General features: G+C 42.2%; 2 protein-coding genes across 2 annotated transcripts; both read right to left on the minus strand.

Annotated features, from left to right (window-relative positions):
• Positions 1-8,775: 8,775 nt before the first annotated feature.
• Positions 8,776-10,020, minus strand: LOC128707360 (lipase 3-like). The gene has a single exon (XM_053802311.1). It carries the CDS (start codon positions 10,018-10,020, stop codon positions 8,776-8,778), a length of 1,245 nt encoding a protein of 414 aa, XP_053658286.1.
• Positions 10,021-11,450: 1,430 nt separating this feature from the next.
• Positions 11,451-18,741, minus strand: LOC128707157 (cellular tumor antigen p53-like). The gene is made up of 6 exons (XM_053802105.1): positions 18,686-18,741; positions 18,569-18,602; positions 17,456-17,891; positions 16,960-17,325; positions 16,467-16,865; positions 11,451-11,512 (listed from the first exon to the last, which is right to left on the minus strand). Exons 1-6 carry the CDS (start codon positions 18,739-18,741, stop codon positions 11,451-11,453), a joined length of 1,353 nt encoding a protein of 450 aa, XP_053658080.1.
• Between the last annotated feature and the right edge of the window lie 432 nt (positions 18,742-19,173).

Below are 19,173 nucleotides of genomic sequence, written 5' to 3' on the forward strand. Positions count from 1 at the left end.
CCAGGATAAAATTATGAATAAGCCCAAGAAAATCGTCTGACAATCAGACTTTGCCGATCCCTGAATTAAAATATTAGAAGGTAAAATACGAAAGAATTCTTTATGCAGAAAGAAGAAATTCACGCGTCATACGAGCAAAAGGCAGCTTTACTAAAACAAACTAACAAAGGAAAGTTATCGCAAACCGACAGATTGGATGAATATGGATTGGTAACAGGTAACAACTGTACGCCTTTTATCAAAACTATTTGTAACAATTCAGCAGTATTATTGCATTCAGCAATATCAAAACACAAACACAAAAAAAAACACTAAAACAAATCAATAAACAACACAGTGAGTGAACAACGCTTGCAAATGAATATGTTATGTGCAAGAGGTGCAAGAGCCAATATATGAAGCCCAAAGGTTTTCTTCTGCGTGATCATTACCGAAGCAAAGTGTGACCATTACCGAGGCGCAGTGTGACAACGCGCAATAACCCATCGTGTCAACGACCGCCGAAAAAAGCAAACCAACAGATGCCGCAAACCCAGCGCACGGCTTGGCAAACGCATCATCACCCGGCGCAACTGACTGGGGCGGGTTTTTGGGGGTCTTTGTTTCCTTCTGCCAGTGTTCTTTATGTGGGTCAACCTGATTAGGTTAGCTGAAGAATGGAGAGTGATGCGTTGTGGTGCAGCTTGATGCTTCTGTTATCACAGCTGTTACGCCATCGCCGGAGCAATTTCGAGTTCGACGATATGTACGTAACGAGCAGTTCGACTACTGATCAATATGAACTGTTACGAAAAAATAGTAGCACGATGATAAAACGGTTTGCTACGGAAAAGGTTTGAGATTGGAAGAATTTACAAACAAACGAATGGTGATAAAACGTTGTTCCACAGATTTAAAAACATTAAATTTTAGTAACACTCATGTTTCACACAGATTGCTTCCAAGTTTCTCGTTTCAATTCCACGTCATTCAACTAGAGCATGCGGAACACGAAGGGTCTTATTTTACACCCGACCCAAACCCGACCAGGCGACCTCAATGACAGAGGTAAAGGCTGTGATGTGAAGGCACGAAACCTCCGTTAATGAAACATGAACATCTTCACGTGCGGCTGCTGGATCGAGCGAATGAATTGCTGGCGGAATAATTTTAGAAAGAATTTGCACTCCGCAGCACTGAATCGAAGGAAAGAAAAAGCTCCACAGACGGTTACCGGGCGTGAGGTTGGGGCGACCTAACGTACGATGCCAAGCGTGCGTATGGGCGAGAGCGGAGAAGGTAAACTAATTTACCATACGCCCCAAATCGTTCGCCAGACATGTAAGATGGCAAAAAGCAGATAGATGAGGAAGCGGAACAGACAGGCGAACCACCGAACCGGCCAACGGGACGGGATGAAAGTGGGCGGGTAATTTCAAAGATTGAGCGAAGACGGGGAAAAAAATCACTAAAGTAGGGCCTGGCTGCTGCGTTGCCTTCCTGTTACCCACCCAGCTATTAGGTTTGATTGCTGGCAGAAGAGGAACCGATACCAGAGATACGCCATCGGCGTCATAGCCTTTGACAGTATGGTAGCGTACCAAGGGGAAATTGTGGGGAGACAAACCGTTCCAACAGCAACAATATCCGTCATCTCTCGCTCCTCTTTCCGAGTGGCGCTTCGCTTTTGGGGATGAACACCGATGCACACACTTCAAAAACCTGATAACTATTATCGCGACACACGTGCACCGGGGATCGCTTCCATATCATTATTCGAACCGCCCCGACACTTGACAGAGCAGAGCGCCAAAGCAAAAGGCAGCGTGGATCCAACCCCAACTCTCCCCTCTGCAGACCTTTTCTCCTTCCGCAATAGCCTCGATTCGGGATAGGCTACGCTCCAGCCTCATCCATTCCGGACAATCCCTCATATTAATAGCCCCGAAGCGAATACCAGATCGATCGACTCATTATCGGTGCGGGCTTATGGCCGCAACGGCAAGATTGATGGTCCCGATTTTGTCCCGGTCGATGCATTAGAAGTGAATAGATTTGTCTGCCTCTCGACGAATCATTCCATCGCTCCACGGATTGGTTGTAAATATATTGAACTGGAACAAGCCTTCTCCTCCGCCCAACAGCTAGCAAACAGAAGATGGTTCGAATATTGTTATGCCACTTGAAACCACTAATGTGCAGGGGCACGTTTTCTGGCGTGTACTCTCGCAAAGAGTGGCATACGTCCATCCATGGTTCCATTATCCATCCATTCTACTTCACGTGGGCTCGTGTTCCATCGAGAATATCGTCACCATTACGGTTGCCAGCGGTAATAGCTGCCGGGTAGCATATTGCCAGACAAATATTGACCTAGATAATGTCTTCCCAGGCTTTAGCGCCCAAAGAATTTTGGGAACCTTTCGCAAGCTTTAAGAGATGCTAGTGGACAAAATGCTAGATACAGCGAAATTCGAAATTGAATGCGCTTCTTCACGAAACTATTGAGCAAATAGAAAATCAATTTATAATTGTTTATGTACGGTGTCATGTTTCACAACGATCGCCATCATTCTTAAAGTCTGCGGCAAGCATAATGCCAAGGTTATCTATTGGTAAGAGTTGGTTTATAGATTAAATTTAATACTGATCATCTACAAACTAACATGTATTACTTTCAACGTAATAAATAATCTTATCTAAAAGCCTATAATATAATATGCCTTCTGTTGCCTAAAAAGACAGAATTGAGTCACCTATGAATCATCAGAAATAAGTATTCTGACACAACAGACGAATTACTTGTGACTTTGTTGGGATTCTTATTACAACTATTATGTCACTAACAGGGTCTCTTTTAGATACCAAAACACGTGATAATGTTAGTTTTATTTTGCTTAAATAACTAATGAACTATTGTTAAACATCTTTAAAGCCTCGAAACCTAACGTACCGCCAAGCTCGTGTATCTGCAGCTGCATTATTATCGATAGATGCAGCACTTTACTGTACCGTGCCGGTGACAAAAACCAGACACACGAACCGGTTAGAACGATTGCACGGGGGGGGAGGGGAGCGATCTTCACAACAGGCCAACCGAAAAAGTTCAACAACCCGCAAGGGAATGCTTTTGGAAGAACACGAGAACTCCAAGCGTGGAAAGCGAAATGGGAACAATAAAACTCAACGAAACATACTCCAGCGCAAACATAACTCCTTGCCTCCTGCAGATAGAATACCACGAGCATATATTCTAGTGCTACTTATGCTCGGAAATGTACGGCACAGGGTAAAACATTTATTTATACCAATCGATTTATTGAGTCGGGTGTTCTATGCAGTAGCAAAGGTAAATGAATGGGTAGAATGGGTCGATCAGCAGCATTCGCTGGTGGGCATAAACTGCTAATGGTAAATGCACCGCATCCCATACATCTACGTGGAAGTCGTTGCTGTACAACATTTGCCCTCGTGTAATGGACTTTTTGCTTCTAACATAAACAAAAGCTAGAAGTTATTGGCCATCACCGTCATGCTGCTCATGTCAACAAATCGTGTTGTGAATGTTGCATGAATGGCGGTCTGGCGAATGTTAAAATGAGCATTCGAACAATAGTTAAAAATTGGATTTTAAAATTCTAATCAACTCTTCGCGTAAATGCTCCCTAAATGGTAGACTAGGCGCGTACGAGAGTTTTGCTAACGGTGGTACCATCAGTCATCGTCACGATCAATTTATCCACGTCGTGTCGATCTCCCGTCTTGCGAAAGCGATAAAGAAAATCCAGGTGATTAATGCAATACGTTACAATCCATCTACCGAGTATATCTCCCGTTTGGCAGACCTCACCTCAACCCGACAAGACGACAATCTGAACGGCGGGAATATTTTATTCATTAAGTTTCTCTCCCGTGCCACACCGGATAAGCCGACGGGGGGAAACGTGCAAAAAGGAAAAACATTTTCATCTCTTTAAACGCATTACTGCTTGCACATTGTGCTTGCTATCTGGTTATGTGAGCTGGACGAGCTGTTTGCACCACTGGGAAGAAAACTACATTTCCGGCGAGTTTGCGAAATGCCAAACGGGCAATCAATTTGCAACGAACGTCGCCAAATAGGTTTCTACCCCCTCCGACACGCACTGGCCAAACTGACTGGCTGGTTGAATTTTCATCAATTCACAGTCGATTAACTCGCTCAATCTCGTTTTTTTGGGGGGTTTGGGAGTGTTTTGTACTCTTTTAAACGATGACAAACGAAGGTGTGCAATTTATGGTACAAATTGTTTTTCTGGTGTATTTTTGAATGACTAGGAAAGCATTTTTGGACATAAAAATCCTTAGACGATCTTCTTTATCGCAAACGCAACCCGAAGGTCATGAGACACTGCGCTTGAAAGTAACAGACTTAAAGGCGAAACAATGTCTCAGGTGTAGTGTAAGCATTCAAACTATCTCTAAACCACGATTTGAAAATTGGCGGACTATATTACTTTAAAAAAAACAGTTCATTCGATTCGATCACCGTTTGGACTTTTGAATTCTTCATCATTTTTGTCTATTGCCGTACGTAGGCCGGTTTAACACGAAATAAGCTTCTTCGGTGCAAGTTTATTTCTTCAATTTTATTATTTTTATCAACGATGTGACATCAAGGATCACGATCATGGAATCGCAGATCATCAAAGCAGCAGTCAGAGGTGAACATGAAGTATGTTTTAAGGAACCACGCTAAAAATCAACTCATTCTTTCTGCTTTTGACTCATCGTTTGTCAAACTAAAAGGCAAACTAATAAAGTGTGCATGTGTGTGGTTTCACCCATGTCTGGCCTCGAAAATATTAGCAACAAATACCGTCCAAACGACGCATTTCAATGAAATCCTTCATCTTCATTCAAACAGAACCGCTTTTGAACGGCAACCATGTGGTGTTTGGTTTGATTGCTTTACAAGGCAACCGGATGCCTTAGAAAAGGAGATCTTTCAAATAAGTACTAAAAGGTGCCCATACCGAGTTTAATTTCTGCCTTATTTGCGGTACATGTATCTATGATATTTCAGAGCAGACAGATATCTTCATCTAAACAGTTTCAAAGGCTTAGTAATATACCGTCTACTATTGTGTCAACTTTTGTGCTAAAGCATGATTTAACACGCGACCGGCACGTGTCCGATCAAAAAACCATTTTAGTACAACGAGTTCCAAGAGCTCCCCAAATATATCTGTTCTGCGAAAGGATTCGGTAACACTCTTACCTGCCTTTTTTTTGCCACTCCGTTGCGATCGATTATATATTGTTGCCTCCCGTCACCTCGATCATCTGTGGTGAAACTCGCTTGTGGTGCCACGCTGCCACCTCGCTAGGCTCCTTTCTATTGCCTTAAGGCTGACTATTGACTTTTTCTGCTGCAAGCACAGAGCTGGTGATAACACACCGCGTATCCACTACTTCCTTTTGGATTTACTCAAAAACGCACACATCCATAATAACAATATACACACCCTTACGCAGCTAACTTAAGCTTGATCGCGAATCACGACTCTTCTGTCGCTCCTCGCTCCGGTCAACAACGAGCGGCCACGTTTGGAAGTTGATACCTTCCGTCGATCATCACACACACAAACACACACTAATGTACGCACCCCCGCGCACAATGAGAAACACTAACACGCTCACAACCACTGCACTGCATTCACTTCTTCACTCCTAGTGGTATCTGCGGTGAAGCGTGGCGAATCGATCGATGATGACTAACCATAACCATCTATCTTCCAGCTTGCTTGCAGCACACGACACGCCACATACACCGTGTACGGTTAAGCGAACACAAACACACACTGCTACAGTGGATGCGCGGTGCGTACGATCGCGCGATCGGATATGTGAAGTACGCGCACGGCTTTCACGGTACGCACGCAGCCCACAACCAGCACAGCTGATTTAGACACGGTGGAACGAATGGAGCCGAAACTCACACACACGCACACAGCACTGCACCCGATCTGCCTCGTACATATCCTCTCTCACACACACGGGACGGGTGGGATGCTTTCTCTTTTGCCACTGTCACAATGTGATGCACCTGCGCCCCAATTGAAAAGGTTCCTCTCTTCGGCTGCAATGAGATGAGAAGCAGAAAATTACACAATGATTACTAATACTGAATATGACGCAGATTCGAGAATCTGAACGAATGACTCTGAATCTCCATTCTAAAGAGTCATGGCTGCTGAAGATTCAAGATCCTCAAAGGGTCATACGGGACTAGCAGCAATAGGGTTATTCCTGTTAATTTTATAGGGTGATAAGCTGACCTTTCACTGTTTGGAGAAGGAAATGTTTTCAAACGAATGTGAATTGTATCTTAGATTAAGTTGCCTTCAGTTATAACCCTGATGAGTCGGGAGTCTTCTAGGATTCAAGGATTCTATAATTACTTATGACTCTTTGACGAACCATGAATCTTGGAGGACTCATTAAAGATTAAAAACTCGAAACATAGAATTTGAATGACTCTTCACTCGAGATTGAAACTCAAATGAATAAGTCCTCTCAAACGATTCTTTAGGCACAACACTGGTCAGTAAAGCTCGGTTGTACTGCCGTGCCATCGGTGTTAGTTTTGGTGCAGAGTGCCCCATCAAAGCACAGGAAATGTCGAGGTTACACCACTGCCGTTCGCCTACGGAGTTGGTGACGGTCTTGTCGGCTTCTCGTGTTGGACGGGGATGGATGGATGAATTCCACACACCGTTATACGCGCCGTTGGTTGTTGGTACACGTTGCTCGCGGCCTACTACTACTATGGAGCAGTGTTATTGTTGCCATTGCCGTACCGTTTTCACCTCCAACTATGAACACACGGCAAGTTCGATTTCTCGTTCATGCCACAGCTCCCACGAATGTAGTTCCATACTCTTTTTTTTTTGTGTGCCGCCAATACTTCAAAATTGCGCTGCGAGAGGCTACAAAGAAGGAAACTGCAACGTGGTACGGGATTGAAGATTGTTTTTCCCAATAGTGGCTTTCGCTGCACGGTTGTAAGGTTCTTTATCTCATGACCGTGAAATTGACCGGAGGGGGATAAGCATGAGACGATAGTGCACTTTTGCAGCGATAGGAAAATTGACCTTTTTGAAGGAAAAAGAAAGGGGGCGGCTTACGCACATTTGCACGCCACAAACAACCCGTAACGTTACCAAATGTCAACGTAAAAAAAAGCCCCTGCTTTGGGAAAATAGTGAAAAGGGTAGAAAGGTTTCATAATGTGTGTCTTTTTTTTTCTTTCGCTACACCGAGACACAAACACCTTCCAACTTGCAACGATGTCACGCAAGTAAACAACTTTCTTTGGCAAAAGAAACAACAAAACCACACGCACCCACTGTTAGTTAGGTTTCCTATGGTTACTAGAACATAAAGTAGGCATCTGCAATTTTTTAGACGATATTTTCACTTGTGTTTTTTTGTTCTCTTTCGCGTACACAGCAAATTGCTGGTAGGCATCCGTTTGTCGCACACACATATCTACGATGACGCGACCCACCCACCCCCAACAACGACGAACGGTGTGCCTGCGCGAGATGAGAAGAGGAAAATTTGCTTAAATTTTCTTTTCACTGACGATTTTTGCGTACACACGGTTGACACTCCCCTTTGGTGCCCGCGTTGCATGTTTTTCGCTTTACGAAACGGAGTTCATTACGTTTCTGCTTTCACTATTGTTTCCAACAATGCACAAAAACACACACGCACACATATTCTTATTGATGATAATACAGCGTTTGATAACAGCAGAATCATTACCAGTGTTTTTTTTTTTCAGCAGATGAGATGGAAACAGCACTTGTCTTGTCGACTATTTTCTGAACACTTTGCCGAACAACAGCACTTCTCCGTTGTTGCCCCGTGTTGTTGCTCGTCTGCTTTTGTGTGTGTTGTGCACGGTTGAGTGTTGCTGACCCCGTACCTATCTTGGCGCGTGCAGAGTAATTTACACGGCTGCAATCAGGCGCTCGAGAGGCGTGTCGCAGGCTGCACTGGTCGGTGGTCGCATTCGTTTGCGGGCACCTTAATAATTTGACGTTTGAAACGCGACAAACCGTCTATAATGTTGGGTCGAGAAGTTAGTTTCACGTTACAGCGTTTTTAAAAAAGCACGTTTCATACGTTGTTGATTGTTTCGCACGAGCGTGTGAAGTTAAATTAAAAAAAAAGGTACTTTGTAGAGGAAAACGAACATCAGTTATTGCAAATAGTTCTTATTCAATTTTCAACACAATTTTGCACAAATCAAATAAAATATGATAAGACCAATTGTTTCAAAATGTATCTTAAATTTATGTCGCTAGCATGTCCGCAAGATAAATATAATTTAAACCGTACTTGATCTATTTTCACGCTTAAGTACTTGCCGTATGCTGAAATAGCAAGACAACTATCAATATCAAAATATTGATTCTTTTGCTGTCTTTTCAGTTTTAAATTCCAACTTTTCGCCACACGCTAAGTGGGTTTTGAAGTGAAAAACACATGTTAATCTGTTAATAAATTCCTTTATTATACGATTCCTATCTATCAGTCATGTTTCTCCCCATAATCCATCGCAATGGCACACGATTCGTGTCTTATGTTTATTGCAATGTATCGCGTTGGGCTTTGTTCATGAATGCTTGACTATCAGCAAACGCTTATAATAATATCTATTATCATATACTTGAACGCATATGTGAAGTTCAGCGATGTTCGCTACACTTCAATTTACGGCTTAGAACTATCGATTCCATACAATTAATCCAACACTTCAGCGGATGCCATTCCTTCCATCACCGGTTCATACAGCAAATGCCGAACATCATTCGCTATCAGAAAGTCCAGATGGGTGAACAAATGATCGTCCACTAGTACACTTTTCTTCAGGTTGGGCAACTTCGCCTCAAGCCTGTGCACATCTTCTGGAGTTGCGAGAAAATCGTTCATCCCGTAGTACATCATCACCGGGGCGGTTACCAACGAAAGGTCGTACTCTGGCGGTGTGGGTGATCCGTAGATGAGCATATTTTTTAGCTTGCCATGATCGTACATCTCGAACCGTTTCGACAGCACCTCCTGAGCGTAGTGAACCAATTGCTTTGTGGCCGATCCGGCTGGTGTATGACCGAACAGAACGGGTAGAATCGAGGGATCCATCTGGGAGGGATTGTATCCTGCCAACAGGAAGAGTAGATGGGCACACATATTTATCTTCGAATCGGGCGGACAGATGTGCTTGGCGATCTCGTGCAGAATCGGTTTGTTGGGCATGAACTCGCCGACACCGAACAGGGCCAGCAGAATGTCGAGCGTTTTCAGGAACTTGGTCATAAACCGTAACAGTGGACTTTTCATGTTACCCATGAAAGCGACCGGTGCGAGCGCATTCATCTGGATGATTTTATCGTTGTATTCGGGCCGGGTGGAAGCCATCACGAAGAATCCCGTAGTACCCTGGGAGTGACCAATGTACTGCAAACGCCGGTGTCCGGTGCTGTCGAGTATGTAGTCGATCGTGGCCGGGATATCGTACCGCCCGATTTCGTGCCAGGAAAATTTCCAGAAGGAATTATCGTCCGGGTTGATCGAGTCGTGGTTGCGCGAGTATCGATTTCCTCGGGCATTCCCCAACCAGACGTCATAGCCCTGGTCCGCCAGAAGGTAGGCAAGTGCATTACCCGGGCCGATCATTAGCCAGTCGGCCGAGCTGCACAGCAGACCGTGCATCAGCAGCACGACCGTTCCATTCGTGCTGCCAGGACTCTGTACACGATGCAACGTCAACCGGTAACCATCCTCCGTGTTAAGCGAGTGTTCCTCCACGTCGTATCCGTACTTTGACACCAGCTCCGGTACAGACAAACGTCCATCTTCACTGTCCACTTGAAAACCTGCCCTAGCCGAACGTGCAGCGGCTGTACGGTGCGTGTCAGCTGCTAGCAAAACCAGCATAAACCACACCGACGACAGAAAGTTGCGTCCGTTCGAAACGTTTTGCTTCATTCCGCTGACCTTACTTGATCGTCTGCTCAGAAGATACTACACGTTTGCAACCGGTTTCGCGCGACTTAAAAACGCTTGCCAAAGAGCTTGTCGCGCGAACTTCGTATCGAGTGTCCCGCACGGGCAGATTAGCAAGCTGCAGCTAATACCAGAAAAGTGCAATCACACTCGTCTTCACAACGTATTGTACCCAACACTTGACTCGACTTTACACAATCGACTTTCTTCACGTCATTCAAGGACCTTTTTCCACAACACATTACACCGTGGGCCATCCAGCCGGATGGGTAAGTGGATCAGCGGAGTTTACGTACAAAGTGCATCGCGTGGTAGCACTTAACAATTCATTTTTAGGGCAATTTGTGATACATGTCCATGTTTGTGTTAAGACATGAAAGGAAACATCTAGATTATCTAACGTAGAGATTATCATGTGAAATGTTTGCCGATTGCCTACGAGAGCGAAAGAATGCAAACTGTCAGTAGATTTACGTGAGCCTATAAATATCTTCAAGTACCTCTCTCTTCAGGTTAAACCAGCAGTCGTTAAGAATGTAGGGTCGTTCACTAACGGAAATATCGAACTGATGTCGATATTGCATACATTGCGGGGTTTTGTGAAATCGACATTCGAAGACTCTCACAGAGCAAATAGCTGTGCTGCAATTGCATACTTTCACGGGGTAATGTGGTCATCGAATAAAATACGATTGGCGAACTTCAGTATGAAGCGGGAAGAAGTAAAAACCGATAATTTTAATAGCATGTTTTTGAGTTTTGTATTGTCTTTTTCATTTTCATTTTTATGCATCCGTAATAGTCTGCACTTTTCTCTCAGAATCATACATACATCGTAATGAACCTTATAATAGAATATAATTCGAAACCTAACGATTGTTTAGAAAGTAACCTATATCAGCTTCATTTAAAATGAATTCTTCAAAATTAATTACTTGATAATTAGTATTATACACATATTCGTGTTCGTGTATAAATGTTCGTTAGTATTGTCTTACAGCAAACATTGTTTGATCGTTAACTCAATAGTATTTTTCGCATTGTCAACAATGAATATACTTGCAATGTTTTTGATAGCTTACGTAACAATTAGGAGTAAAATGAACGTAGATAATTAACCCTAATTTGCGCGCAATCGCAAATCACCATTATCTTAATGTACTGTTCCAGGTGCACTTTTCATCGCTGTTTTACAAAAAAAAATACAAAGACTGACGCACCTGGTGCTTAACGATAAGTACAATAAACTGCTGTTGCTTACTTCGCATTATTAAATATACAAAAAATGAGTTTTTTCACAAATAACTTACACACTAAAATATTACGACAAACAAAGATTTCCTGCCTAACCTAACTACATCCTTGCATTGCACTGCTTGGCTTTGCATGGCGCGATGTGTCCGGTAGGTAGGCTAAGAAGAGTCGTAATCCAGGCTTGGTTGATCTTGCATTTCCGCGGATCTCTCGAAATTTTCTGCAACGATCAAATTTAACAGTCGTAAATGGTCTTACTTTGCTTTATGATTGTGGCTGAGTGACAATGGAAATCGAGAGTGGGCGTAATGAAGAAGCGTCGTTTTGTGTAGCCAATCCCCGGGTAATATCCTGATACCAAAGCAGCGAAAACAAATGGAACATTTAAAATTCTCTCTCTCTTTCTCGCTCTTTTTCTCTCTCTCTCTCTCTCTCTCTCTCTCTCTCTCTAATGGCCAATATTGGTAGATTGACTCTTGCAAAAAGGGTTATATAAAACTAGACTGCTTTCACCCACTGCTGTAACACATAAAAAATAACAAACAGCACGAAAAAGTAGTTGCGCTAGCATCCAACAGAGTGCGCTTCTTTTACATCATCGATGATTCCGCTGCTTCGAGCATTGTTGCATTTTTACTTCATGATAAATGTTCTTCTTCTTGTTTGAATTTACGGGCGTGGCAGGTTTTGACTTGTACAAGATACGAACCGGACACTATATGATTCCATTCATGTGATGAATATTTTAATCCCGGAATGCACTTGCCTAGTTATGGACAGGCAGTTATAGTCAATTCTTCATTTATAGAGCCACACAAAAATAATCACCTTTAATTTTTGGAGAAAACAGATAATAGAAGTGTTAAGACTGCAAGAAGTCTTGTAATGTGAAATACAGTAATAGTAAGACCGAACAGAACCTGGTAAGCTTCTTAGAATGAAGTGATGCACCTCACATCATCAGGCAAAGGAAGATATAGTCCAAGTCAATACAACGAAGAAGTTCGTTTTTTCCAATAAGGAATTAACAAAGAAATTGTTCAATTCTCATTGATCAATGGACGTCATTACTATCAACTCAGACCAAAGCTAGCAATCTCTCACAATAGCTATTATGGAACGCAATTATTTCCGAGTTGATAAAATCTACAATCGTTACCTAATTTGAGAAAATCTCTTGCTTTTTTTCGTTAGAACGGCCAGACCCGGCCGTACCGACTAATTTTTACCTTGTAGACCGATTGTCAGTCCTTGCAACGAGGGGTTTGTCCGGTTAGGATTTTTCCTCGGTCTTGTGTAAAGACCGGCGCCGCTACCAATGCACTACCAGACCACGCTTATATCTTGCTTTTGGGCTATCTGTAGATTTACACGGCGCCACAAGGCAACATAAGATGCAACAGAGATTCCGTTTTAAATCCGTAGGCTTCCCGGACATCTTTAGGGGTCCTCGACATTGTGTGAGGACTTCAATTGCCCATAGATCTGTCTATCCCACGACGCTGGATCAGATTCACAATTACAGTGATACGTTAAACACTTCCAACTCAGAGTTAGATTATGGCATAATTCTAAATATATGGGGAAGTAGATGACAATGAAGCCGGACGATAGGCCTAGTACCATATATCATTGGGATCGTATCCCCAAACGCAGGACTTATTATCCTTACGTATCCAGCGCTACATCTGCATTGCAGTCTTGGCCTTTTGAAGGAGTTCTCTAAACCGGAGCACTGTAGTTAGTCCATTCTTCCTGGCGGACAAATCAACGCCATGACTCCTTCTCAATTTTTGCCTACCACGCTCTTTCTTTGTCCATAACTCATGACATAACCAGCCCGCCGAAGTCCGACGAGTCCAATGCCTAATATGATAGTGAGAGTGTATTGTATAAACCGTAGAGCTTGTCCAGTGAGCGACTGCTCTATTGTTCTTCCATACATATGGGGACAAAAATCCTTAACATCTGCCTCTCGAACACAGTGGATTTCATTAGCTACTGTTGATTATTAAGCACAAAAAGCGGGAAAGCAAAATATAATTATATAACGCACAGGGATGATTTTTGCGTCGTGGATAATTCGTAAATATAGCCAGCAGAGCAAGACCAATAATGGTCATAGAATCAGATAAACAAACATTATTAATGATGGTGAAATATTCTTAGAATAAATGTGGTTTACGCTACATAACAGAAATGTTGTTTTTATACCAACAGATGCGTATTTTTGATTGGAAAAATGTATGTTTATGGGACGATATATAGATAACGTTCGTCTTCGATGCAATGTCACTCACGTCCAAAAAGGAATTTAACGTGTACGACGTCAGAAATTCTAAAGTATGGTCAACATTCAATATTATATTGCTATTTGCAGTTAACGTTGTGTGAATGCATAGTTCGTTCAGCAACATACTGTTGTAGATACAAGTTATTTCTATATGATCGATGAGAGAAGCTTTAGGTTTAACAATAAAACCATAGTAAAAAAAACAGTTTAAATGAAATCCGGAAATAGTGAAGTATACGGAGAATAATCACTGGGAATATATATTGATAGTTTACATTCCCATAGTCGATCCGATACATAGCACGCAAAAAGGATACACTATTCACGCCCGTTCTACACTGCTTTCAATCAAGATTAAATTTAATCTCTAACTACATTTTAACAATACAAGTTTTGGTTCCTAATTCCGAAGATCATCAGAAATGTAATGTGCATTTTGATATGTTCATTTTTCATTTTATTGGGAACAGACCGAGGCTTGGTGATTTATTTATGGAAGAGGCGTTGGTCTTTTACAGGACCAGTACCAAAGTTCCATCCAGGCCGTTCCCCCGTAGCCAGGCAGACTACGCAGTAAAATTGAGTAAAATTATCAGCAATTGCAGACATAGAGTAGTAGGTCGTAACACCAAGAAGAGCAAACACTATCAAAATGTGTAGGGCAAAAAGGGAGAACTGCTTATAAATATGCCAATTGCGTTATCAGTTGGTAGGCCGAACAATAAGTAACTATATAGCTCGCACTCACGACAAACGCACTAGAAAATATGAAATCAATTACGGATAGTTTTATAATGTTTTTCTTAATTAGTCACGATAGGACCTATTATGGTACGCTCGAAATGTTCTTTGAAATATTATCAAAACTGATGTTTGAATCAATTTGAGTTTCTAGTATAGTATGGTGATGCTATATTTTACTTCAGAAGCATGTATAAATGAAACTATCTATACTACTGTAGAGTGCAAGTGTAGTTGATGCAACTACAAGCGAATTTAAGTGCATTTGTAAATTTACAAAACACAAAATGAAACGAAAAAGCCTTCCCTGACCACTTACCCTGGCAATACTAGTAACAATAGTAATTACCCGTACCATGAACACACCCACAAAAGGATCATAACGATTTCACCAGGTTTTGCCCGGATCTTCGTTTGCTCCAATGTGAGTGGCCAAGGACGTGCAGCAACTATCGAGAGACCGGAAATCGGATGTTAAAGCATATGCACGATACGCGCGATAAAATGTTTTGTGTCATTTGGGTCGATTGTAGTGTGACAACACTTCATCAATTTAAATCGTTTCTTTCATAACACTAGAGTCGTCGAATTAGACATTATTATCTACAAATCTTAGAGAAGAGAGAGTGAGAGTTTTGCGGCTGCTTTGAGAGTTATCATTAAGTCGTGAAGATCTGATAAAATTTATAACCTAATTGTCAAGGCTTATACGGTTTCTAAATAGTTTAAATTGAAGTGTGATAAATTAGAGAAGCGCCCCATTTATGGATTCAAAAAATTCAAACATGGAAAAGGAATAGGTTCAAATATTGGTTTGGTGGAAAGAAATGGTTGGGAATTGACATTATCAAAATTTGTACGTATCAAAGAAGCGGAATCGTTAGCCTGTGCCTTTCGTTTTTTGTCGTTGATCAGCATCCGTGTTACCATTTTGCATATGCCTTCAACGATCGGTGCCCTAGGCCAGATTGTCAATCGGTTGGTTTCTGCTACCCTCTGTCGTCACGACAGAAAAGCAAACAGTATTTCGATGTGACAGCGGCCAAGGGTTCGAAACGTCAACGAGACGCCGGGGCACAGGGTTATGTAAATGCTGTTACGCCATAAGCGTCAGCAGTTCCACTTCAATAGCTTTGGTTTTGGGGTCCGGTTGGCTTCACTCCTTCGTATCTCGATTGCCACTCACTTACGCACGTACACACCCACCGGTGTGCGCCACCATTTATCAAAGCTGCCATCTCTAACTCTCTCCTCCGTGTACAACTGGATCGGTTTTCGGTGCTATTGGGCTTTTTACAAGCGTCCAATGGCGCTAAGTTGTATATTGATCGGTCTCCTTGAGAGTTTGAGTTTGAAGTGATTGAACACATAACCCGTTTTGGCGGACGGTTTCGTTTGTGGATGATTTCTTGGCCCGTATATGGCACATAGCTTTATTTCCTTCGTGCACATACTATTTTGTACTTTGTTGAATGCACATTTTTTTATATTATTTTATGATTAGCTCAGTTGCGTTTTCTTTTTCTTTTCATCCTTTTTTTTTGTGGCTAAGTATTTTTTGCCATCGGATTTTTTTCATTTGTTTCTCTTTTTTGTTTTTTTTTTGAAGCCCATAATTTTTTGGCTTTTGCCCATATTTTTTGGCACATCGATCATTCTGATCTGGATTTTTTAAACGTTTTTTTTTGTTTTTTCAGTCATTTTTTTTTTTGTATGGCTCATGCCTTTTTTCAAACTTGCAATCTGAGAAATCTTACACATTTTTTCATCTTTTTGTACTGCACGGTCATGTACTAATAACTTTCGATCATAGTACAAACCTCTAGAACGAGTTGTCCCCACCCTTGTCTCGTGTGGCATGTCTCGAAGCATGGTTTTCTTCTCCAACACACATTATTCGTGTCTCTCCTTTCTACTGCTGAATAACAACATGTGACAAATCCCCATTGCTCAGGCAGGAGGGATTTAATTAATAATATGGGTATATGTAAATAAAATCGACAGCACTTGGAAGCAAAAATAAGTGTTTTCAGTGATACAAGTAAACATAGGAATTGGCACATTGGGCAACATTTCTTAATGGGAAACGATGAAATGACAAAAGAAAGTATTATCTAGTGATGGCTCGAAGAATACTTACTCCTTACGCGTCGACAGTGGGAGAGGTATTGGGCGTATCGAGTTTTCTCCTGCTCGTCTTTGCAGCTGACCAGGATCGAACTCAGATGTTTAAATGCATACATAGCAACATCTGCGGCGCAAGCCAAATCTGGCAACCGCAATGTCAACACGACGGCCGAACTATCGTTGTCGACCGTGCTACTGTTGGACAGAGTGCTCAACGAGCGCCCCAACGTAGTAAATGATGGCTCCCGCTTTATTTGTCCCTGCATCGAGGACGTAGGCATCGCCACTGATGTGGACGATGTACGAGAGGTAGTTGAGATGGTGCTGTTTGCTGTAGGTTTAACATCCGTACTCGAATGGCGGCTTATCTTTCGCGGTGGTTGATCGGTGCTAGAAACCACAGTTTCGTTTGCTACAACAAATTGAAAAATGTTTCGATTAAATTTTAAACTTTATTAATCCTCCCCATACATATTGATACAAAGAAGTGTAATGTTTGAACTAACCTTGCTTGCGTTTGTTCTTGTTGCTTTCCCGTCCCGTTACTTTCTTTTCATCCTTGTCCATGTCGCGCTTAGGACAGCTGCAGATCTTGACACAGATCGACTTTCTGCCCAGCAGAGTGCCGTGTTCGTTTTCCGCCGTGAAAAGAAGCGTCGTCGCACGCCGCTCCATAGTTGGGCATGAATTTTGGCACAGAAATTCAAGCGAGACGGGAACTGTCTGTAGCTTCTGTTGATTAACCGCGCCATTGTTGAGATCAACGATCACGGCTAGCCGATCCTCAAAGTTCACTCCATCTTCCCGACCGGTGTACGAGGCTTCTGGATTCAAGCACCGCACGACGTGTTCTTTGAACTGATAATCTTTAGCTGTAAACAGTAAACATGAAACGTATTTCGACCCAATGCATAATGTATTCACCGTTCCAACGTAGAAATGCAAAAAAAAATGTATATTTAAAAACTGCTATAAATTTATTTGAACAAACATTAGACTTACCGCCATCCTTCGATATGTCGTCTTGGCATCTGGTGATCGTGTTGTATGCATACTGTGAGTTGGAATACACCAGCATGACGCGTAATTTCAGCGTGCCTTCGGTTGGCTGAGAGAACGAAACGTCGAACGTAACAGGAGTTTTCTTCTTCACGAACAACTTTTCCAGTTCAGTTGAGTAGCACCAGGATGAGGCACTGCACGGTTTACCACTTATAGCGACGGTGAAACTTTGCAACGGATGAATAAATTCATCGAGGATCGGTGTTTTTTTGTAGTGATTTGGTGGTTCATCTCCATACATCGCGGACAATGCTTTTGGCGTTTCTGCTTCATACTTTACGCACTGCATATCAACGATACCATTGCCCCGGAAGAAATCGCTCAGAAACATTTCGTCCATATTACCTCCTTGGAGCGGTGGTAGCAGATCGTTGGTCTATGTAAAGAAAGGGAAGAAAAGTATTGAGCATAAGAACTATTATGCGGAAACGTATTGTGATGTTCTACACAAACGTGATACTGCCAGCCAAACTGATGCCGAATATTGATTGTTTTTAATTAAAAATACAACAAAACCAATCCGTTTTTGATAAAAATTTAGATATATGTGTAAAAGAAAAATTGCTTAAAGCGCTACTTTCTGACAGAGCACGGATCACGAACGATCATGTTGATTCATGTTTGATCATGTTTTTTTAACACGCAGGGCGGAGAGCATAGCAATAACGCAACAGTATGCGTGATTTTATATTCAGTCGCATCTTCTTCCCCAAGGTTCGGGCGGTTCAACCCGTTTTTACTTTGCATGTAGTAGTGTGCCGGGGTGTTGTTAGGGCTTGCTCACTGCTCCTGCGTCCCCAACACACCCCCATTTAGGGGGTTAGTTAGGGGTGGGGGCTTGTCCGCATGTATGCGTATGTATGCGAACAAGAGAATCGTATTTAGCAGAAAGAGGTAATGTACCGGAGCATCTTATTGATTCATGCGGCCCATTTATGCTTGGTTTGTGATTTTTTTACAACGAAAATAAAGGGAATATGCAGTTCTGTGGCATAACGGTGACTGTATCACAATTTAAATTACATTTAAAAAATAATATTATCAAACACTTACATTCATACGGAACAGTGTCTGGCAATCTTCCATGCTATAACGAGATAATGACAAACAAGGGAAGAGCATTAACAATTTAGGTTGATGAACGATGAAAATGATAATATTTTTACTTACTTCTGGCACGATCCAGTGTTGATGTCACCAAACATTTCGGCATTCAGCAAATCCATACTAATTCAATGCTCACAACAGCAAACTTATACACAACTACCTGTTTGTGGGAAGAAAAGAAGACTTGCTTAGAAAACTCTGCAAGATCGTTTTCTCAGGAAAGAGGCACGGTCAATCTTTGGTGCAGGTATAAAAGCAGGCCTTTTTTAACGGCCGAAAGGAGCGAACAAAAGAGAATTAGAAAGAAACTACGCCAGTACCACACCAGTAAGAGAAAGAAGCATAAAACGAAACGGCTTGAAGGTACTGGCATACTTGTGTGAGTGAACTCTTCGAGGAAAAGCATAACCCTGACCCCACGGAGAAATCGCACCTTCCGCAATATTGTGTAATTTCCCGTCACTTCGCGATCAAGTGGTGACGAGCCCCTCGTTATGCGCACCCTTTGGCCCTTTTTTTGTTCTTTACACATTAACTACACATTGCACCAA

The sequence above is a fragment of the Anopheles marshallii genome, chromosome 2, assembly GCF_943734725.1.
Source record: "Anopheles marshallii chromosome 2, idAnoMarsDA_429_01, whole genome shotgun sequence".
Taxonomy (NCBI): Eukaryota; Metazoa; Arthropoda; class Insecta; order Diptera; family Culicidae; genus Anopheles; species Anopheles marshallii.

Bases quoted from the DNA above. Each gene is read 5' to 3' on its own strand.
- LOC128707360 (XM_053802311.1), bottom strand. From the start codon at position 10,020: ATGAAGCAAAACGTTTCGAACGGACGCAACTTTCTGTCGTCGGTGTGG.
- LOC128707157 (XM_053802105.1), bottom strand. From the start codon at position 18,741: ATGGATTTGCTGAATGCCGAAATGTTTGGTGACATCAACACTGGATCG. The intron at 18,603-18,685 runs GTAAGTAAAAAT...ATCTCGTTATAG, and splicing joins AACACTGGATCGTGCCAGAA to CATGGAAGATTGCCAGACAC. The intron at 16,866-16,959 runs GTTAGTTCAAAC...AATTTGTTGTAG, and splicing joins CAAGAACAAACGCAAGCAAG to CAAACGAAACTGTGGTTTCT.